This window comes from Saccostrea echinata, unplaced genomic scaffold, assembly GCF_033153115.1.
Source record: "Saccostrea echinata isolate AGI-Se365-2 ecotype Australia unplaced genomic scaffold, CSIRO_AGI_Sech_v1 ptg000027l, whole genome shotgun sequence".
Lineage (NCBI taxonomy): Eukaryota > Metazoa > Mollusca > Bivalvia > Ostreida > Ostreidae > Saccostrea > Saccostrea echinata.
In genome coordinates, this window is record NW_026889776.1 from 7,108,303 (window position 1) to 7,132,441 (window position 24,139).

General features: G+C 33.9%; 1 protein-coding gene across 2 annotated transcripts in view; it reads right to left on the reverse strand.

Annotated features, from left to right (window-relative positions):
* The window catches only part of LOC133193467 (CUGBP Elav-like family member 3-B), a 50,286-nt gene that overhangs the window by 4,591 nt on the left and 21,556 nt on the right, over window positions 1–24,139 (reverse strand). Inside the window, exons 3-11 of one of the 2 annotated variants that reach the window (XM_061329421.1) lie at window positions 15,717–15,765; window positions 2,467–2,595; window positions 2,267–2,346; window positions 1,640–1,783; window positions 1,379–1,535; window positions 996–1,148; window positions 810–875; window positions 624–692; window positions 129–284 (exon numbers count right to left, since the gene is read on the reverse strand). In XM_061329421.1, the coding sequence (XP_061185405.1) occupies window positions 129–284; window positions 624–692; window positions 810–875; window positions 996–1,148; window positions 1,379–1,535; window positions 1,640–1,783; window positions 2,267–2,346; window positions 2,467–2,595; window positions 15,717–15,765 (1,003 nt within the window). The remainder of the gene's footprint in view (window positions 1–128; window positions 285–623; window positions 693–809; window positions 876–995; window positions 1,149–1,378; window positions 1,536–1,639; window positions 1,784–2,266; window positions 2,347–2,466; window positions 2,596–15,716; window positions 15,766–24,139) is intronic. The other variant, XM_061329422.1, reaches the window with a different exon arrangement.

Below are 24,139 nucleotides of genomic sequence, written 5' to 3' on the forward strand. Positions count from 1 at the left end.
CTCTAATTTAGGTAACAGAAACTGTTAAACTATTACAACTTTCGCATATCGCAAACAATTAATCAACTTGAAAAAATTATGTTGATATTTTTGTATTTTCTTGAAACTCATTTAATAAACCAACTCACCAAAGCACTTGCTCTGATTGGTTGCCCTATCCACGTACACCTTAGCACTAATAACTGTTCCGAACGGCATGAACATCTGCGCAAGCTCGGCGTCTCCGAACTCTTGTGGTAGATGATAGATGAAGAGATTGCAGCCCTCTGGGCCTGTAAATACAACTGTAGATACACCTCCAGATCATCATTCTGTTCACCACAAGTCAACAACAGCAAATAACACACTAACATTATATCCAATGGTTCCCGCTTATTTTAAAAAAAAAAAACAAAAACTTTTTAAACTTCGCGCGCAGAAGAATTTTCCTAACTTCATTAAAAGAAGAGTTTTGAATGTCGCCATCTTAGCATTTCATATGACCAAATAAGAACCACTGGACGTTGTTAAATGTTAATATAGGAAAAAAAACAAAATGTTAGTCCTTTAATGATTTCAAAGTTGTTATTAATCGTGTTACTGCACACATATAATTCATTCAGTAATGTTAAAGTGCACTGTACCTTCTTTCTGAGCTGGTAAGATCGTAGTATGCTGAGACAACGCTTGCTGTACCCCGTATGCTGGGTAGGCTAAGCAAAGAAAACAAAAGAAAAACAATCAATTTCTAATTAGCGTGCAATTTGAAGCACGGTGCTTTATATCTAAAATACAAGCATGATAAATAAATTTGGAAATTAAAAACTTACCTATCCCAGCATATGGTTGCATGCTTGCGTATGCTTGTAATGGATCTCCGTTTGTGACAGCTTGTGCTGAAAGAAAATGCTATGAAATATTAAGAATGTCGATGAGTGCTTTAATTATTTCAATTTTTTTTTCAGATTTATCTAACTTCGATGAGATTTTATAGATTTCATTTATGAAAGTTATACCTAGTTCCACAACTTGGCATTCCCCAGGATAGTGAGGGATACCATTAGCGGCATAGATTTCCGGTGTCTGGCCATTATGCTGTGGAATCTGAAAGCCTGCCAAAGCAGTCGGGGACAACACGCTAGGGGGCGCTCCGTTTATACCTGTGGTACCTATGCATTAAATTTATTACAATATTGAATAGATATAAACAACATTCAATAATAATAAAATTAATAATAAAGGATAATTTTTAGTGATCAAGAGGTACAGGATAATGATAAAAAAGTTTTTGTGTTCGCAGACACTTCTGAGTTAGATTTACTTGACATCGAAACTAACAAGTCTTCTGACTGTTTCAACTATGTACCATTTTATTAGCAATGAGTCACGTGGTTTTTACCGTTGGCTAATGTGGCTGTGGTAGGTGTTAGTGCGCCTGTTGTGATGCCGTTGGGCGTGGCTAAGGCGCCGACCTGTGGAATGTGAGCCAATGTAGTGACAGGACTTGTCAGGTAAGTTCCCTGGGTCGCAGCAGCAGCCATCAAAGCGGCTTGTTGCTATAGAATAAATATGTCCTAGCTGATAACCAGTACTTTTTGCTTGTAAAACCTGAAACTTTTCTTTCTTAAAAAGAACCAAAAAATGTTTTCTGTGTACAAACCTGGGCATAAGCTCCATATGCACCGATTTGAGAAATGGCAAAGGGATTAAGCAGCCCCAGTGGACCAGCCATCTGCTGCATTCTACGGAGTTGTCGTTCTTTCTCCGTGTCCGCAAACTTCACAACAAGACTAGAAGACGCGCCCTGAAACATAAACACGTCAAGAAAAATTATTTGCGAAGACATTTTCAGAATGTCGCCATTCAGTAAAATCATGTTCAGATTGTTGCCAATCCATGTTCACAATGTTGCCATAAAGTCATTTTCAGAATGTTGCCATATTGTCATGTTTAGAATGTTGCCATAAAGTCATGCTTAGAATGTTGTCATATTGTCATGTTCAGAATGTTGTCATATAGTCATGTTCAGAATGTTGCCATAAAGTCATGTTCAGGATGTTGCCATAAAGTCATGATCAGAATGTTGCAATAAAGTCATGATCAGAATGTTGCGATAAAGTCATGTTCAGAATGTTGCCATAAAGTCATGTTCAGAATGTTGCCATAATTTGCCATAAAGTCATGTTCAGAATGTTGCCATAAAGTCATGATCAGAATGTTACTATCAATTCCTTATTAAAAATATTTATAATTTTTTATGCAAGATGATTAAATGTAAGACATATACCGGCATTGTTTGACTTCCATGTAAAGCGTTGATGGCCGACTGGGCCTCGTTGTGACCGGAGTATTTAACAAAAGCACAACCTACAAAGTACGACAGAATGTATACATGTAAAATTTGAATGCTAGATTTTGTTAATGGCAGCTACTTTTGTTTACCATTGTTAAACATACGAACAGAAATATTCTCGCTATGATTCGAACCTTTGCTGTTTCCATTTTGGTCCCGTAGTATTGTACATTCCTCTATATTTCCGAATGGCTGGAACAATTGTCTGACGTCATCTTCTGATTGTTGCTTGTTGAGCATGCCCACAAAAAGTTTTCTGTCTTCTGAAATGATTAAATGTACAACTTCTTCAATTATAATATTTTCATCACTTTTAAAAAAAAACTTTAAACAGCGCACTACATTGACCGCTGCTTTCACTGTGTGTTTGAGAGATCGTTTTTGTAAAAAGCTGTGCTTGCATTGTTATTGTTTAGTTTATCTCTTTGGCTGCAACTCAAAACTTTTAACAAATGACGACGGTATTTGAGTTTAAACTCTCAACAAAATCCTTCTGCTTGACACGTGTCTGGGTGATTCATGCCTTTTGGCACATCAACTTTAGAACATTGCTTGTCTTAGAGAAGAAGACAGAAATGTTGAAAAAAAAAACTAAAATAGTTTACTTTAACATTTCTGGTAAGATTGCATAGAAGCTGGTTGTAATTGATGGTAATTAAAACCCACTGAGTGAGCTTACAAAGTACAGAGATAGCGAGGAGCAAAATTAAAAGTTAGAATCCTAAGTACAGAGGAAGACAGGGGTATATCTTAATGAAAACTCATTAAAGACAAGTTAGTAATACCAGAGGATTCATTTTCTAAGACTTCTTTATGAATTATCTGTAACTTCAGAATCACGTAATTTCCGACACCATTGTAAAATGTTAATTGTATATGCTGAAGCAAGATTCACTCTCGCCACTATTTCTAATTATAGCAAAAAATAGTGGAGATAAGATCGGAATTTTTCATTAAGAAGCTTCCTAGTGATTACTGGAGACTAACTCTTAAGTTCAATTTCAGCTACGAGAACGTGCGTGTATTTCTAATGATTCCTACACCAGTCAGAGTCTTAAGAGAAGAAGAAACATCTGAAAGCTTTGAGACCAAAATCATTAGGACCATTCCATCATAAGACCGAATCGATAACTCCCAATACAATCCGATTGAGTTCTTTCTAGCTCTTTAAATTGGAGAAAAAAAGTCAGCATCACAAACAAAATCCAAGATGGCGTCCAGGATCGATGACACACCTGTATAAATCCGTGCCTTGTATACGTACAGGTGAAAAATCGATCATAAAGGTTAGTGGTGACGACAGCCTTATTCTGTTTTGTTGAACAATCAAGCGTTTAAAAACTCTGACCATCACTTTACAATTTAAATTTTCCTACAAACTTCAATGCTAAAAATAATTAGGTAACCCATGGAAACTCCTCCTATGTACTACCGTTGAAATAAGTACAAATACAAATCCAGTCTGAATTGAAGAGAATGGTCCATGGAATTTGAACAAAGTCAAAATTTATTATGAAAAGGTATATTTTAATTCGATCGACTTTCCGTAAATCCTCAAAGCAATTTACTATATATAAAATATAGTACAGTCAAAACTTTAATTTAACATTTAAAATGAAGTGTGAACGGAAAAGTAAATCCGGGAAGAACACAGACTGAAGTTTAAGTGAAATCGATTTACAACGAAAGAAATCAAAACAATGTGAAAAGGCAATGCCTTCGACCACATTGTGTTCCGAATTTCCTCGAGCATTTACCTGACATGTTTGAGTTTCAGATGTCCATCCTTACGATATATTAATATCAGGCCGTGATGTCAAGCACAGCACAAAAGTATCGACCCAAGTAATCTCACTGACTCACAGAGTCAGTAATGGAATGGTCCAGGCTGTGCGCACATTTATTAATTTTCTACAAGGGAAGATGGAATCAGCCCTCTGTATTTTTCTGACGATCGATACTTCTCTGTCTCCGCGGTCTATGGAAACTGCCAGGCAGTGCGCGTTCAAAATCAGAAGGACTGAATTCTGGTTCTGGGAGATGTCTTTGACAGGAAATGACGTCATTGTCAGGCTTTTACTGCCTTTGGGAAACGTTGTTCGAAGGTAACATGAATGAATCTGATAAATGTTACTGAATATAGAACTTATGGTCGATTTTTATGTCGTTAGAACCATTATGGTGGTGAATTTCCTTTAATAAATAATCAGTTCCTAATTGCCGCTTTTATGGACTGCTTGGTGAATACATTTCGATCTCTGGCACACCAAATACTCTCCTCACTCCTTTGACATTTGTTAGACATTTTGATCCGCAAAGCACGAAGTTTGAGCTGTAGATGGCTGTGTACATTGTATAAGATTACAGAGAGGCTCGGCTTTGTCTATAATACCTTGGATAATACTCAGCATAAAGCTAATTTCTGTGTTGTTTTCAGGTGTCATCGGTAACCTTCAATTTATTCATTATCATTATTAACATTAAACATATTTCTTTACATTGCACTTAAATCAATATTATGAATAGAAGAAACAAAAACAGGCACAAATTATTGCTCTGAAATAATTTTTATGAGATGTATGTATTATGTACATTGATGCATTGTTTTTGTGCTTTGTTCAACTTATAATTATCTTGCTCGGAGATCAGAGGAGAAAAAGGATATCATTTGGAAAGCATGAAATTGCTTTAAACACAAATAATCTAGATTATGAAAAGAAACAAAATAATTTACTATCATGCAATTACTTTATTTTTTGTCATTTAGCCATTGACTAAGGGTATTTTATCTTTGTTTCCCATAACACAAATAATTTACTCCAAGATTTGGTTTCAGACCATACAATTTGGGACAAAGTTATCATTAATAATTAATTAAACCGGGGAAGTTTGCGTAAAACAGAAGTATTTTACATTCCCTGCTCTGTCAAACAGATGGTGTCTCCTAAATAAAGCTGATTTCTTTTTATAATCTGGTCCAGAAATATTCCATGGGTCCCCGCTCCGGGTGAATTAAATTATTCCCCAAACAGATGGGGATTCTTAACCCAACAGAAAAAAGATTCACATCTAATCAACTTCTGGTTCTTTTTGAATCATTCTTTAACGAGGACGCCTCACGCATAAAATACACTGTTGTCGTGTCTTGTTTGTTTTTTCTCCAACGACAAGGAATACCCAATATGAAAATAGCTTTCGCCTTAATCAGGCTTATACATCCGATAAATCTTAGTTTCGTATTAGCAATATCTAGTGCATCTCAAACATTTGTTCTGTCTGAATTCCTGTTTGTTGTTTTGCTGATTAGAACAATATTCATGCTGTTTTTTTTATTTGAAGTGGTTTGATGCTTTTAAAAAATGTTATCTCGAGCATATGTGAAATTAACATCTTCAGTAATTATTGTGTACTTTTATTAACTTTCAATTGTATCTCTAACTTTAGTATGAAAATTGATCACTATATGCTCAACATACTAAAAAGAACCCAATTACTGACAATAAAATGAACAAAATCTAAAATAAATTGAGATGTTAAATGTGTAGTTACTAAGACAATAGAACAATAACGCCCCCTACCGGTTGGTAACTTTCATCCTTACGAGGGAGCTACAGATGGTTAATTTTTAAGCATCTTTTGTTAGGGATGCCTGTAAATATTGTCTTTAATGCTCGGCCTCTGGAAAAGCAAGTGGGTCCTCGATCGATTACCGTCTGCTCAAGAATTCGCATCTTGTAGAGAGAAAAATTGAGGAATGTTCATCATTTACGAGGTGCCAAGAAGGGAGATCTTACTTTTCAGAGAGGCCATTCATGAGTAACTTGTACATCACTTTGACAGTATCGTGTGAGATCGGCTATAGCTTTACTCAAGAAAAATTTTCATTCAGATTGAAGCCTAACATCAGAACATAACACAGTTTCTTGTTTATGTTGTATGGATCTTAATTTAAGATAAGTTTGTGGGCCAACTCTAACAGGCTTAAACAGACAAAATATACAAAGTATATACACATCGCTTTCTTGGCCGTTTGCTTCTACATCATCGGACCTAAAATTCATTGACTTTAGGCACGACCAGTCGCTCAGCATTAACTCACGGAAGCAAGTTTCACCATGATCTGTGTAACACGATATAAACATAATATTGTTTTACCTTTTAGCTGGCAAATTATTTAATCGCTTTATAAATAAAACTAAAAGCCGATAATTTTGGTCTGTTAGATATGAAAGTAGCTCTGAATGTGCGTCAATAAATAATCTTTGCTCGCTTAGGTGTAAATGAATAAAATCAAAATATCTTAAATTGCATTAAATTAAATTTAATTAAATTTAACATACTTTGTGGGTTAGAAAATATTGATTTTTAAGTATAATTTTAAACAAATATGAATTTTATATATATCAAAACTAAAATCTTCATCCATTCCGGTTTGATGAGAGACCTGTAAGCATGACCTAAAAGAAAGCACACACAAAGTGTATCATACATGTACTTGTCGACTAGGTACATTTTAACTTAATAATCACTCACAAATGATCAGAATTTAGCATAAATCAATCAAATAGATTTCAATTATTTTTAATTAAGATATTTTCATTCTTTCAACTATTTTAAATGAAATTGTAAAAAAAAATTCGTTTTCTTTAATTAAACATCCTTAATAATATACGTGTAATGATTTCTCTAATTCTTTCGTCTTCGAGTTTTGGATTTGAATTTAACTATATACATGTAAATACGTTTAGTCTGTCTAAGCAACACAACTGCCGCAGTCACACGACACCGTGTTTTAAAGTTCATAAACTTTTGTTTAATTTCATAAGGGCTCGTAGAATTCTCAAATCCCGCTCAAAAAGTCGGACAGCTGTCGATACGGTGTTTTTTACACCCCTCCCAGAATAAAAACGCGTGCCGGTGTCACGGGTCACTGAGCAGACGACAATGGACCCCTCGACAGATGTCAGACGACCGATACAGAACTCCTTTATCTCCAAATTAATAATTCACTAATTTTAGAGAAAATATTTACATTGCATATTTTCGGATAAATGGCCCCATATTTTATTCAAGCGATACGTTGTTTAAAAACAAATATTTAAAGTTTTAAATTGCAAATAAAGAAACATATGAAATCGGATTACTTGACATTATAGCTTTGCACATCCGGGGCTTTGTTGTCGATCTTAAAACCTGCATATTTACTTCATTTGTAAGTGATGAGACAAAACTTTACCCATTAATCTTAATTGCTTCTCTTTTAGTTAATAGAAAATACTGGTTAATGATAAATTTCAATTACCCAGGGGAAAGTAGCTATGCGAAATGGAATATCCATTCTCTACGTAACCATTTTATTTGGCTTCGTAGATTTTATCGCCTTTTCGGGTGAACGGAATTGACTTAGGTGGCAATGCAGTGCGATAATACATCACTTTTCCATTTGTATAAAATGTCGTCTGGCACGCGACTCCATTGTCCCGGCACGTGCCTGCTGGATTTAGTTTGTACTTTCATGTATACATATTATTAAAATTACATTTAAACACAAAGGGTCTGGTATTTCGCTTCGTTTGCTGTGACATCTGCTAAATAGACTTCCCGTTCCCGTCTATTGCCCGAGTCCTGCTAAACCAAGGGGCGTCCGGAACTGCTCTAGGCGCTCTTACGCCTCGTCAAACCGTCTAACACCTGCCCCCGAAAATCTCATGGGGAATAATTTCCTTTAAAACCATGCTTATTCTTAAAACCTCAATTCTTGACAGTAACAGAAGAGTTACAGTGTAGTTGTTGATTGATATTTTTGCAATTCTTGGGCAAATTGAAAGTAGCATACACATCTTAAATGCAAACCTATTTAGATTTCCAGTGAAGTAAGAAAAATCGTCTGCATGTTTTCTTGCATGTGAGGGAGGGGTTTCTTATGAAAAGATAGTATAACCACTAAAACCTCGTCAATTTCCTTGACCTTATGACCGAGAGGCAGTCAGTAGCAGAAGATAAGTCGATTCTAGTGAAAATGAATTTTGATTACGTGCACATGTTAGCGCCAATCCAACGTGAAGAAAAATGGTGCACAAGACTGTGAGGTGAATTGACAAGGCACATTCCTCCTGACTCTGCCCCTCCTAATCCTAGAACTTTTGAAACAGATTAAACATGTTAAAAGGAATATTTCAGGGGCATAGAACGAGATTTTGGAGAGCGGAATTCGTCGGCAGCTCTTCAGAATCGTTGGCGTTCCAATAAATTTTTATCATCTTCCATAGTTTGAAGAAAATTGTAATTCAAGATGTCTGTGATACTTTCACCTAATCCGCAGGCATGGGAAGCCTAGATAAGATTTCTGATTGATAAACATAACATCGATGTACACCTAATTCGCTTTAGTTAAATGTGATAAACGAAATTAATTGTATATCGTACTTTTTCAAAAACTTTCTGACGCATGTTTAAACTATGTACACATGGAGATGCTCTTAGTTCACATGTGCAGGAAATAAAAAGAAGTTGGTAAATTAGAATTCCTAGAAACGCCATTAACATGGACTGTATTGAAAATCTATGAATATTTGATGCGCTGCTACTGTCCTAATCGATAACACAGTGTAGCTTCATGTCAGTGACAGCGATGTCGTCACACAAGATCTCAACAATTCACACAAAATACTTTTATCTTTTTTTATTATTACTTAGGAAGCTACAGAAGTGAGAACACACACAACCAGTGAAATCATGAGCACAGCACGACATGCAATTCTCATCACCCAGATCAGTAATTATCACGCGTTGATTAGTTCCGGTGCAAATATGTAGAAAATAACACACATTTGTGTTAATACTAAACACTTATCTACGGAAGAAACAAACTTGTCAACAATTTCAATAACTGTTAAACGGATGATTTTCCAATGTCACCCACCGCAAATAAATGGATATGAATAAATCATGCAATTTTTAATTAAAAAAAAAATTAATCGATATTATGTGATGAAAAGATGATTTTGAAAAAAAAATCCCTCAAGTAATGTTTTTAAATTTAAAAGAAGGGGAAAATAGTGAGAAAAAACTTTTAAATTATTGAAATGAACAAAAAATAACAAACATACCTCCAGCAACCATTTCTGATGAAGTTTAAACCACACAACAATTAATTATAACGGTATAAAGCTTTGTATCACAACAATTTTACAACACCAACACACAACAAGGGAATGACACGGTCTCGTGACCCGTGCGAGATTTATACCGCCGCCTGCGAGATCTTCAATCTTCCTCTCTCAAAGATCCCGCAACGCAAAACGATTAAACCTGCTTTGTTTACCATTATTCGCAGTCCCAGACAAAGAAGCTGATCCCCCCTTTTCAGTGGTATAACCCACTTACGGAAGCTGGTAGCTATTAAACCTCCATGGGGATTTTAGGAAGCCCAAACACGGGCCCTCAAAGAGATATTGGAAATATTGATTTATAAATGGACGTGATTTTGAATTTCTCAATAATATCAATGGCAAAGTACGATATTTTATAAATATTGATTTTTTTTTTCCGTGGAGTGTGCAATGGTATAAATGCTAATCAATCAATTATTCATTGGAAAAGTATAATTAATTTTACATGATATATATTTGCATATTTTCCTCAATATGAACCCAATTTTCCCACGAAGTGTACAAGCATATTTTTTTCAAATACAAACTCTTAAACTGTGATAAACTTTCAAACTGAACATTTTTGTTTGAAAACCTAATTTACTTGAGAAGAAATTATAATAAATATGATGTTTATGTTTTTCGTCACAATGATAAATTTCAAGTTTTCCCACGAACACAAAACAACTATTTCTTTCATGAAAATAAATGAATATTGAATATTTTTTGTTCAAAACTTGAGAACTGTTATAAACTTTGAATCTTGTCGTTTTCACGCCTGTCAAGCGCACGCGCGAGAATTCGCGACATTTATGTAATTTGACCTGTCATTAGCAGCAAACACCTAGCAGAAACAGACCAGATAATTAACTGTGATGTTTGTTAATGGCGATTGTCAGGTGTTGTCCGGGGGTCACCTGTCCGGGGGTTTGAATTACATTATGTAATTCGTCCACGGAGAATATCTGCGTCTGGTCACCATTCTATTGATAGCCAGATATACCTACAATGTATAGTATCGTTTTACATGTTCAGTGCTATCGGTTTCATGTTTTAATGATACTTTGATCTACATTGCAATTTAAAGTGATAATAGACATGCTGTCCTCGTCGTATAATGTTCGCGCTTAAATATCATTTTTATAGTTTTGATCTTGGAATGAGAAAATATTCTCTATCTGGAATGTCATAAAAAACAAATAATAATGAAGAATAATTTCAAAGCCACAACATTTGCAGAAAATCACATCTCTCGTTATTTAAGTAATAATGAACTTGTTATAAACTTTATAATGGTAGGCACCTGCCTATTTGTTGGGTATGTGTAATGTCATTTGTTACGTCATACAGAAATCAAAGGTGTTGGATCGGCACACGACCACCTGTCTGTATTTAACCACTGTATATATCGCATTCACCGATTGGTCAACAAACAAAGTGACATATGTCCAATGTATTACAACTTCTGATTAGCGGGCACCTGCTTATATTATATCCTTTACCCCACTACCTGCAAATTTTTGTTTATAACTGTGATCAATATTATCAATAAATAGGCATTGCAATAGCAAAACATTCCAAATTTACCTTGATTTAGACTCACCGTAATTATTTAAAAATAAAACATGGAGAAAAGCCACCTGAAGATATTTGTTGAACTTTTTCACTCATAAATAATATACACGTTAACAAATAACAATGCAAATCTCATCCAACATAGTTTTTAGTGAGATGAAAGAAAGAGAACTTATTAAATATTGTTTGCTGATTCTTTATACTTCAAACTTTGAGTATTTTACTGATCTGCAGCACATTAAAGAATATCATTTATAGAAAAAAAGCTGAATAAAAAGTGTTGAAATTATTCATTTTACTGAATTAATTAATCTTTTTGTTTATATTTAAATGTGCAATGCGAAAAAAGGTCAAAATTATTATTAAAAATAATAAAAGAAAGAAGGTTTGGTGCTTTAATTTGATTATTATACGTAGTAACAAAAATTTTTTAAAAAAATACACTTAGAAACTTTTCGTTACATGCATTAAATGTAACTTTAAAGTACATGTACACACACTCTCTCTCTGATAGTATTTTTTATTAATTATCATAAAAACGGTTTGCGTGTAAATAAAAGATATACACACTGATTTATATGGCAATCGATAAAACGGGTGCCAAACAAATGTGCAAATATTTAAACAAGAGCCCATTAGTGGTGTCACTAAGTACCCGACAGTCCGGATCTGTACCCACTGTACCCCGAGAGACTTTCTATCTAATAAGGAATTTTTACAGATCACGTCCGTTGTAAAAGTGATAAGGTTATTCAACATTTACCCGAATGCCGCTCTCTCTTTTTTTTAATTCAACATTTACCCGAAATGCCGCTTTTATTTTTTTTTATTTTTTTTTTTTTAACTATTTTCTGGATCTCCGAGTGTTTAATTATTTCAAGCGAAGTAATCTTGATCGTTTAAACAACTATTGCAAATAAAACGCACCACGTATTTCAAATAAAGAAGTAATGTTGTATGAGATTTTTACATCAAGAGCAGTCAAACAAAGCCTAGGCAATACTGGTACTTTTTTTTATTCTGTGCCCATCGACCCTAAAATCAATGCATTCCCACGCTTTTATCTTTGCACAACCGATCGACGAAATTGTTACAGGAACATTCAATCATATCAGCTGAAACTTTATTGTGTGATTTAACATCCCGGAAAGTACATGTAAACTGAAGCCACTAGATCTACATCTTTATTTAATTTTATGTCCAATTTGTAGTCGACATTTATTTGCACAATCACGCTTTGTTTTGTTTTGTTTTCCCCCGAAATCTGTCTGATTGATTCTATTCTATTTCTACTTAGAAACGTCGATTTTCATATATTATTTAGCCTTCCATAGTAGATCCTATCAGCTCACCAAATAAAAGACCCACTGCCGTTAATAATTCATATGTTTGTTACAAGTTGCCTGATAAATATCAGACATTTCTTCTGGTTGCAAGTTTTCCACCCCAGTAAATCCGCACCTGGGCTGTACCTGATCATGAGACACGCGCCAATGTGTAGGCACGTGTTCCGCGCGCGCTTGAGAGAATGTGGACGCGTGCGACAGTGATTTTGACAACTCTATACGCTTTGATGAACAATACCTGTACAAGGTGAAAGCTGAAAATCGACGAGATATTTAACCGCGAGAAAATTAAGCGTCCACACAATATTTTCATGATTAAGATTATTTCTTTAATTTACATCAGAAAATCACTCTTTGTATGAAATACTTGTACAGGCTCAGGATTTGTGACTATTTATCTACATGTATTAATAGTTAATTTGTACACTAAAAAGTCCTTTAAACAGATTGAAAGAAATATAGCAGATATATGGCGATATTTATTGTTGAGAATATCGGTGCAGCACAGTGTGTACACACAATTATCAGTACAAAGAGTTGCAATAAAGTGACAAACATACAACCGTGTTTATATTTCATTTATTTCAAAATCTAAAACTTTGAACGAGAAGTATTATTAATTTAGTAATCTTAAGATTAGTAATCTTAAGATTAGTAATTTTAATTTATGCCCACAAAGCAAATCAAGAAAAAAGAAAAACGACTGTGATTATTCCAGAGAGAAGCAGATGATACATTTTGCAGCCAGCCTCGCTATTAAGTTAAATAGTTTCGCTAATTTATGTTCGCATCTTGATGGATGAGGGACTGGGATATACAGAGCCGTGCAGCCCTAGACAGTTTATAACAATTGTTAGGAAAACTTCATTCTGCGAAAACCATCTAGCTTGGTTAATTGAAGTTGAATGTTTTTCTTAAAAAGTGAAATGACTTCACCTGCCGTGCATTAGAGAAATATTTTCGCGAGCTTTCGACAATTAACAACGAATCGAACGTAACACAGATGTAGATAGACTGCAGAAGATGTTTCAGAATGTATTTCTTTGAAGTTTGTGTAGGTTGAAATGAAAGTAGGAGGAAACCTGTGCCATCCTTCCGTGTTTACAAATGAATGAAGAAGGTTTCTGTACAAGAACTGCTTTCCAAAATTTTGATAGTGCCAAATCTAAGTGGTGCATGCTGCACTTCTTGTTGAATTGCATTCAAATTCGTACACGTGAAGAGAGAAAAAGAATCTTGGGCTGCGGAATTTTGTTTGCTTCTCTTGTCTTATTCCCCAAGAGAGACGAGTTCGTGATCTTAAATCTTTTTATGTTTTTGTTTCTGTTTCAAAAAAGATTGTTTAGAAATTCTTGAAATTTCCCTGAAAAAGATAAACGTACAACTTATATAATTGTAATTATTGTACAAAAAGATGCAGGCAGGCAGGGTGATCACGAATCTGTTCCCCATGATGCCATTTGTTAAGTCGTCTGTCCTGTCGTCTGCGCGGATACGGGGCCATGAAAGGACACGCGACTTCTGTCACTAAGCGCTGCCTGCTCGGCAAACTGATTAGCGCCCGAGTCAATGACCAGCGGCTTTGTGAGTGACCATATTGTCAATCCCCCTTTTGATGAGGTCACCGGTACCGAGGTTACGTTCAGATCGTCTTTGTTCTGGGACTTAACCCATACCTAATTGATTTTAAATTTTCATGAGAATTTGGAAATGTTCTATTGATTAAGATTGGGTTTGTTAATAAAAGCTTTACATGCAACTTTATTTAGTCCACTGCTAGATGACCCACGCATTAAAAGACGTTCTGGATTGCTACTTAACTGTAATTCACAATTCTTATCAACCTTTAACTCTGTAGTCTATTGTCAACGCAATATCAGTTTTGAGTTTTAAAAATTCTTGAACGGAACAATTTCAATCATATTTCAAAATTAAGGAATGTTATTTCTTCCCATTTGATTCATTATTGTCAGTTATTCACACAACGTTAATTTCTTTTCCCTAATTAAGTACTAGTAGTCCTATACTAAAATAGCATCATAATAGCAGCAGTTGTCTCAATTTGGATTTCTAAAGATACTTTAAGATACTTTAAGATGAGATTAATTACTGAATTGCATTAAACCGGGACTTTTATGAATTACATGTGAAAAAATCCTATCAAAACTTCGAGCATTTTTTTGTTTTCGTCTATAATGCGATAGTCACAAAATAGCTCCAGTACATTAAGGTTATTATCAATGAAATTACATGCCTTGATTTTTTTTTCCCCCAAACTAAAGATAAACTTATATAAAGCCGTATTTTTCTAGCGACAGAATTAATTAATCAAACAGTCTTTCGATGGAGGTATAGTTATGTAGGTTTCCATGGAGAGCTTAGGTCCTCCAAGGTAGTGTGGCACAATTAAGCCAGCATTTCTTTGCATATCTGCATAAATATAAAACAATCACAAGCTGATAATTACACGGCTCTGCTACAGCTGAGGATCCCCGAGCACCTGTTAGCTGACACTAGTACTGGAGAAATATTGACTTTAACAGCATGAAAATACAGATTTCTCAGTTTGGGTCATAATTACTTTTTTTTTCAAAGATTGAATGTAAAAACAACCAGAGAGAATGGGAAATATGTCATCTGTCTTCTAATCTTCCTCGGTTACTATGGAAATCTTTGTAAGGAAGGGAAAAAAGGATTTTCCGTGTCATTCAAGTTTCTCGGCGGCAATTTCTCTTTCTGTGATGGTGGTATTTACTATATGTAACGTTAAAATATCCATGAAATTCTCAATTATTGTATTAAAAGCATTTGCTACCTAATTTTCTTAATATGGTTTTTGTAAGTGAAAAATTATGTTTTTGAATTACTTTTTTCCAATATTCTAATTGAAAGGAAACTTTTATTGTTTAAAAATACCTTTTGTTAATTTTATTCCTGCCGCTGATTGTAAAAAATACTACAGTAAAGGAACTAGATATATGAAAAAAAAACTATTATAAAAAGTTAGCACATATGGTATACATGTGTACAAGTACACATAAATATCTGCTATGCCCCCCCCCCCCATCCCACCCCTTCTTTACTTATTTAGTTAGTGTTGTAAAAAATTACAAAATAAATTATCGTAGATTAATTTTTTTTTTAAAAGTAATGTTTAATGTAACCATTTTCACATTCTTTTCTTGGATATAGGATAAGATTTAAAGATAAAAAAAATCAACGTTATTGACAACGCATACTCATGCAGAAGAAAGTTAATTTCACTAGGAGAGTGACAGCGCATGCGTACAACACACAGACATACGGACATACCCGCTCTGTTTTCACTGTCAGCAGGTTTGACCTGGATTGGGCGATTCATCTATAAAACAAAAAAGTTTAAAATTCTCACATATCAAGCTGAAATAGACTATATATAATACTGGTTACTCTCAAAATGAAGAATTAGACTCACTAACTTAAAGAAAAATCAAAGAAAAAAATATTAAGTGGAATAAGCTATGAACTACAAGGGTCATTAAAAATTGTGTAGACAATGTCGTTTTTCATCATATTATTTTACAAAAAATTAAGATAAACTTATTTTTATATGTAAAAATATAATGTTCATATGTGACATTTCATTCAATTAACTGGAACTCATATTACTTAATTTTAAAAATCGACATTTGTGTCACTACGGAGCACTCTTAACACATTGTAACGTCAATGTAACTTAGTTTTTCTGCTTTCACAAGTTCCGCAACACTGAAGCGCACACCACTTTCCATGATGGTATTACCTACTCTTTTGACCAGAATTTTACTTTTTGTTTTGTTTTTGCCATTTATATACAAATATCCAGTTTTGAAATATTCCTGGTTCTTCCACCAATTTCTTGTTCAGAGTTTGTTTCAGAGGTTTTCGATCGAGTGCAATACAAAATTGCTACTCGCTGCTCCGAGACTTCTGTGACGTCATTTTTTTCTTTTTTGTTTTGTTTTTTCAATAATTCCTTTTCAACGAAGCAAAATATTACATCACAATTTGGCATCTGAAATGATCTGTAACAATACTAAATTTGAACTTTTAAAATTTATTTCCTTTAAGCGGCATTTATTTGAGGTATGACTATAGACATTATACTTACGGAAGCCCATTAGTGCCAACTTGTATATATAAAGGAAACGCAATATATAAAAGCAAACCTCAATATATAAAGGAAATGCGATATATATAAACAGAACCTCGATATATATAAAGGAAATGCGATATATATAAACAGAACCTCGATATATATATAAAAAGAAATGCGAAATATATAAACAAACATCGGTATATATAAAGGGTAATGCAATATATATAAAGAAAAATTTCCATCGCCTGACCTTTAATGACCTTCGTTACACCAGGGATTCGCCAACATCTGATAAGCAGCTCCCTGAGCTACTGTTTGAGTGAAAACGGTAGATGTGGCTCAGTTTCAGGATGTTTTTCAGTGTATTGCGTTTTCTTTATGGGTCTTAATATGATGATTTAAATTAATTTAAAGTTTATAAATAAGACTGCTTTATTCTTACATTTCAAATGGGACAGAATAAAATCAAAACTTTTTTCCTCGATATGTTCATTTTATGGCAATAAAAATTTGGGGTATTTTCAATTGAAATATAATTCAGTGCAAAATGCATGTCTGTGATATCATGTTTTATTTAAACAATAAAATGCTTTCTTTGGTTGTTAATACTGAAATTAGTTTCAAAGAAAGTGGCTCCCATCAGCCACGTACCTTAAATCACTTGACTCGACACTAATTTAGTGTTTCGGCGGTGTGATACGAGGTTTATGATTTTTAATTTCTTACAGTTTATTACTTAGCTGCAAATCCGCCATCATCAAGAGCCTATTTGCACATCTGTGATACAGATTATTTAATTAGTGAGGAGGTGATCATATCACCCAAATTTTTATTGCGTTTATATGACACAATAGGCAATTCAGAGAAAATCGCATTGCAGTTTTTATCTTTACTAAGAATGTGCCAGTATTTGTTTCAAAGAAAGTTGCTCCCATCAAGTCATGTGAGTCAAGTGATTTGAGGTACGTGGCTGATGGGAGCCACTTTCTTTGAAACCAATGGGGATATACTAGACTAAGTATATTATTTTTATAATAGATTTAAAATAATTTGAATTAGGGTATTTAAAAAACTTAACTTGTTAGGAGTCCATGTTTAACATTATTTTCATAAATTCTCGGTTGTGAAACCAAACTTAAGGTAATATACGGATATATTTTTGTAAAACAGTAAACAAGGTACAGTAGTTGTAAAAAGGAAGTTGATCAAAATACATGTAAAGCCAATAAATACACAGAAAATATGATAAACATACTTATTTCATGAATACATAATTAAATGCTCATCTACTCAATTAAATGCATTATATTAAGTAATGCTACAATTACAGTTCATCGATATATACATTCATAAATAAACAAACACTATTAAATAGCACCATTCTGCTGATTCTGGGAAAGTAATACAAGAGTACTGTAAAACTGATTTCCCCCTGCCAGGAGTTAATCTGTATATAATCTTGATGGACAGCTGAGCGACACAGGTCAAGCAGTGGAAAATTTTCTCTTTATATATATCGCATTTCTCTTAATATATATCGAGGTTTTGTTTATATAGTTCGCATTTCCTTTATATATATCGAGGTTCTGTTTATATATTTCGCATTTCCTTTATATATCGAGGTTTACTTTTATATATTGCTTTTCCTTTATATATACAGGTTGGCACTAATGGGCTTCCGTATTATACAGTGTATTGTTAGTGAATCGTTCATTTCTGAGCAAGCTCTGTGACCCAAATTAAGACGTAACCTTAAATTTTAGATAATTCTGATATGATTATATCATAACATATTTGAATTTTTTTATTCATATTATTTGAATTTAAATGACAAAAGTTTACGTATATTTTGAATGACCCTCGTATAATAGAAAAAATGATGGAGGTTTCTGTACCATTACATCTTATTACACTAGTATAAGCAGGGATGTCGTGTGTCCAAACTTTAGGTCAATTTGGTAGTAACACAGTCATTGTTACCTGTATATTATTATTCCAGAGCTTATCAACTTCGCATTTAAACGAAAATTAAGGACAGATCATCAGATGTTGACAACAAAAATAATGTATTTTTACTCAACAAAAAAAAAAAAAAAACGCGTCTTGCAGTGTTTCTGTGTTTTTCTGAAAAGTTGTCAAACTCTGTCTTAAATCAATACATTTCGCTGGTTCAGTTCCACAGACAATAAATGGAGTTATATGTAAAGCTGACGCCAGATCTCCTGTGTTTTGTCAGATCAGTCTCAGACAATGAGAAAACGTTTGGGAATAGAGCATAGCTTTCTGTTTTTAAATTGTCTTAACTTTACAAAATTTTATGAGCGGATGTCTCTCCTAAACCAAAGTATTTTCAACTTTTTAGACCTCTTTAAAATCGTTTGTTACAAAAACTGTTACATAATTCATATCTAAGCCTGTAACAGCGTGTCAAGCATCACTCTAAATTGAACACAACACAATTCATCAATCGAACACGCACGAGACCGACGTGTTACTCAGAGCAGCTCCAAGGAATTTCCCCTTTTGTAACTTTTCTTCCATGGAATTTGACGGCAAAGAAAAGATAAATCCAGTACTCTGGAATTCAGGACGTATATTTTCCCGAACAGCTTTAAACAGGAAGTGGTTACTTCATTGTGTCACATCTAATCGTGCTTTAACAAAGGTACTTGAAAAAGAATTCAACTTTCTAGGGTTCATGATTCTGCAGAATCTGTATTTTTGTTAAATAAATACAATCATCAATGGCAATACAGCAATGCAGGTAATATACTATACATGCTATTTTAAATAAAAAAGTAAACAAATAAGTGAACAATGAAAAACCAACAAGGGAATTGCGTATACTGTACATATTTTGTAAACCTTTCCCGAACACTTACAACTGCTTTGCAAGTACATATGGACGTGCAGCTGTACGAATGTGTTTCGCGGACTTTTTCTTTAAAAAAATTAAAGAAATACAAAAATGCAAGGATAATTACAAACAGCAGTGCTAAAACTCTGCAATGATACATTGAGAAGTAGTTACTGGTATCAAACAACATTATCCTCACAATGTCAGGGGTACTGAGTGCACTCATGATCACCCCACGGCTACAAATGGACGCAGGACTCCTGAGAATAAAACAACTTGTCAAACAAACTATTTTTGAAATTCTTCAAACATTAGCAGCACGATTCAAGCTCCCAAGAAGATATCTCAAATGACATCCTTGCTGCAGAAAAGAAGGGCTTCAAAATTATTAAATGGACCTCAATTTTTTATGGGGCGATGGAGGGCGAAAGTTCTGAAAGGAAGTTTACAAATTCCCGATGAAGAATCTTTTATGATTGGGAGCTTGTAGTTAGTGTAAAAGTGTAAACGATATAGATTGTATATTGTTAAAAATTAAGGGGCTCAAAAGCTCTTTGAAAGATTTATCATTATGAAAGGGAATATTGTTTCAATGTAAGTATTAAGTCACACAACACGAAGTCCGTGATAATAATGGTATCTTCTATTCAACTTTGCAATTTTTTTCAGGAATTATTTCGAAAATACAAATTTCACTTATGAATAACTATAATTTTATATTCTGTCATTTAAAAGATTCAATGTGTTTGTGATTCGAACAATGAATATTCTAATGCTGTTCTAATCACTTGATCACTGGCAGACTACAAGGAACCAATACATAGCTTATTAAGTGTGTATGTCTTCATGGAAAGTTGAACAAAACAGAACACTGGCCATTTAGTAGACCAGATTTACGGAACCCTGCATGCCCGCTCGTTAATCTGCGTGGAACAGTTGTCGAATTTCAACAAAGAAGAAAACCGAAAACCATTATCACCTCATAAAACGCCTGCTACCAGATAAGTCGTGCACGTTGGAGGCGGCTGTACTACTTGAGATTGCCTCCCTTTACTGAGCTCTCTGGTGTTTGATTATAACATGTTTGATATTCCGATAATGCTTATTGATAGGTAAAGCTGTGGAATCTTTGTTTCCCCGGTGTTAAGTTATGTTCTTAAGCTAACGACAGCACACGAAGTAAGAATGCTTAAAACATTTGGTGAATGTCTTCTCATTTCTTACCCTGCTGATGTCAAAGGAACTCTTCTGTTTTTGGCGGGAGTAATACCGCGCTCCAAGACAAATTACGATAAGACATTAGCTCCGTTTGATCTGACTGAGGTTTTATGAATTCGCGTAAATCTTTAATCTCTCGTTATCTGTTCAATAATAAACCCTCGCTTCTATTTTAGCAGGAAGTGAGCATCATTCATTGCATATTTCCCCAACACAAGCGATCAATCGTCTGTAACAACGTCAGGTATCTCTGGTACCTTTTATTGGAAATCAAGAACAAGGCACTCTACATGTACATTGTACTTGTTGTTTACAGAAAGAGATAATGCATAATAACCTGTTACAAGAAACTAAATGTAGAATCTGATCACGTGACCTTTAGTTGATATTTAATTGCCTAATTCGTTCCATTGGTAAAGTCCCCGGGACTGCTTTGGGACCGCTTTGTGTCAGGTTGGGTCTGGTTGGTACTGTATTTCCTGTCCCACATGAGCGCTTCCATCTTATTTTTGACGATAACAAATAAAGTTTGACTTGTCTTGAAAGATGAAAGATAATCAGTAGAAATTAAAGTTGTATCATTTCCAAACCATTTTTTAATTAAATTGAATACGTAATACCTGAAACAAATCAGTATGACACGATTTTCAAAAGTCTGCGGAAATTACACTGTACAATGATAATTTCGGTCGTTGCTGTCATGTAGGGAGTAGTCATTATTTCCAGCGATCATCCGCTACTTTGTTTAGTCACTGCCGTTCGTAAGCAGGCAAAGGAAAGTCATTGACAATGACAAATTCTTTTCCGAGATGCAGTCATTTTCACCGTTGACTTTGAAATTACTAATGTTTCAATACACTTCTCGTTTCAAAACAAAAGTTACAACATATCTACTACGTATTATATACACTTCTTTGATCGAACTAAAGTACATTATTTACATCTGAATGTAGCTGACAACTGACTTTTGTGAAACTGGTGTCTTCAAGTTTTTTCCTCCGTTTTTAGGAAAATATCATATTAGAATGCATCAGCGGATTGTTTTTCGATTTTATCTAATTTCTCTTAGTTAATTAAAAGGATGAAATGTATTATAATGTATCTCAAGGGATAGAAGCTCATTGTTCTCAAGAACGAGTTAAACAATTTATGATGTGTGTATTGTCATATTTTCCTTGGATAACTTATTTCCAATTCTTTGAATTTCATACGTAATATACAGTATATTTTATATATATAAGGACTTGTTGATAATTATTCTTTTTTTTTTAATTTGAGATCCTCGCTTTTCAGAAACAAGGTTTAGTGCTGAGAAATTTCTCCGCAGTGACGTAAACATGTTGTCGTGTCTTTTTTTTTTGTTTTTTTTTGTTTTTTTTTTTGTTTTTTTTTTTGTTGCTAATAACAGCATGTTCTCGGAAACAAACCCAAACTAATGAAGATATGCCCAGAAGAGCTCAACTTCAACTCATCCGTGGCACCTTCAAAAAACAACCGACGAAAAAATAACATTGACGGCTTATTAGTAGCAGATGTCAATACACTATAAATATTACAAACAGACAAAAAAGAGGTTTCTCGTTACGAGAAAATTTCGTGAAACAACAAACACATGAGAGACCGCTTCTATAGGGAGACTTACGTCCGCATTCCTGGAAGCTGTTTTTATTTTAAGACGATCTGACTCATCAGCTCAATTATTTATTGTTGTCTGTTTTACAAGCAAATTGAAAAGAAAAAAACACTTAAATTATCTAAAAATAAATGACCTATTTTTTTCTCCCCAGTTCAAATTGCCTCCTTAACAAAAAAATGCTGATATAAACGGAATCTATACAGGTGTTCTACACGTAAACCAGGTATGGACTACATTTTTTGTTTGTTCGGTCTTCGAATTTCACCTGTCCTTGTCTTTGTGTTCGTGCGACAGACACGCGTCGATAACCAATGAAAACGGAGCAAATGTAACACAACGACTTGTGATCATCAAATCTGAATCAGATTTTATTGAAAAAGTACCGTGACAAAAATAAAGCTATTTGACGTTTATGGCGATGCACGGCTGTAAAGGTGGTGTGAGGACTAGGGAATTTGAGCCGACATTCTCTTTAAGTAAATGGAAGACCTCTCAGGCTTTATTGGCAATCTGACCTCATTTAACACAATCCTGTACAGTTTACAGAATGTGCAAGTCAAGCAAAGCCGTAAAGCCTCAATTAAAACAAATGGTTTTCTTCGCCTATTCACACAGAACTCGTCTCAATAACGACAATGGATACACATATATAGATGCAGTTATATTCATCTTATAGACTACTTCATAAATTTTATAACAGATGAATTCATTTCGTTTGGGCCTGCATGCCCCCTCCCCACACTTTTTTAACGTAAATTTTTACTTTTAATTTAGCATGAAAATATTCATTGGAAGGTTGGTTGCAACCCCACCCCCAACCTTTTATGCCTAATTCAATAAATGAAAGACACATTAAAATAAAAATGCTTTTTAGAGAACATGATAACCAAACTGCCAAATTTTTTTTTTAGAGTTTTCGCCATTAAGATTCTGTCACCGAAAATACATAGTTTGTTATATCAGCCCACCAATATAGTTTACTATGTATTGCTAAGTTTCCAAAACTTGCAAATTGTGGTTCTATAAATTTCGTTCTTAATTTGAGGATTCAATCGTAAACTGTCAAAATGCAAAAAATGACAATTTTTCAAGGTCAGATGATTTTTATAATGTCGATTTCTATTCTACTATACATGTAACCTACTGATTTTATCTACTGCACCAGTTCGTGATACATTACTCCTTAAAAGAATTATCCCCACGCTCGCTTTCTCGCTTCATATCAAAACATTTTGTTTGATAAATAAGAGTTGATTTGTTTACAATAAACGTGTTATAGTAATTTCCTTCGACAAATTTTCTGTGTTTGTTCATAATGCTGTTAAATTTAGCCCATCCTCCTTAGCATTTTACATGTAGATCTATAAGATCCCTGATGTGTTTTGTTTAGTACTATTCTACTTTATTTAATTAAGCTTGTTCTAGAAAGCTATAAACATCAATCACAAACTGATACTGTATATAAGTATAAAAATTAAAACGACGACCAAGCGCTTCTGTGATGCTGTTTTTATTATTATTATTATTTATTTCAGAGTATCATTTTTGGAAGAAAAAAAATATTTGTCTTAAATGAATAAAAGTTGTACATGTTCAATGAAAATAAAGAGAATTATGCCGTACTCTTTAAATTAAATTTGCTACACAGCATCGATAGTGCGTAAGTAACGAAGATTTTGGTATGCTGTAAACTTAAATATTTTCTGAAGTCACATATCTGCAATGTCTTTTATCTTTTACAAATCTGAAACGAATACATTTCACGACTTCCAGAGATTTTTTTTTTTAAAGTTAAGACAATGATTTATTCTAATTTTGTATATTACGTGCTACTACTTATCATATAACCTCGGAGGGAAAACATCAAAATATCAATACATTTGTATTTATATCTGAAGTAAAAAGAT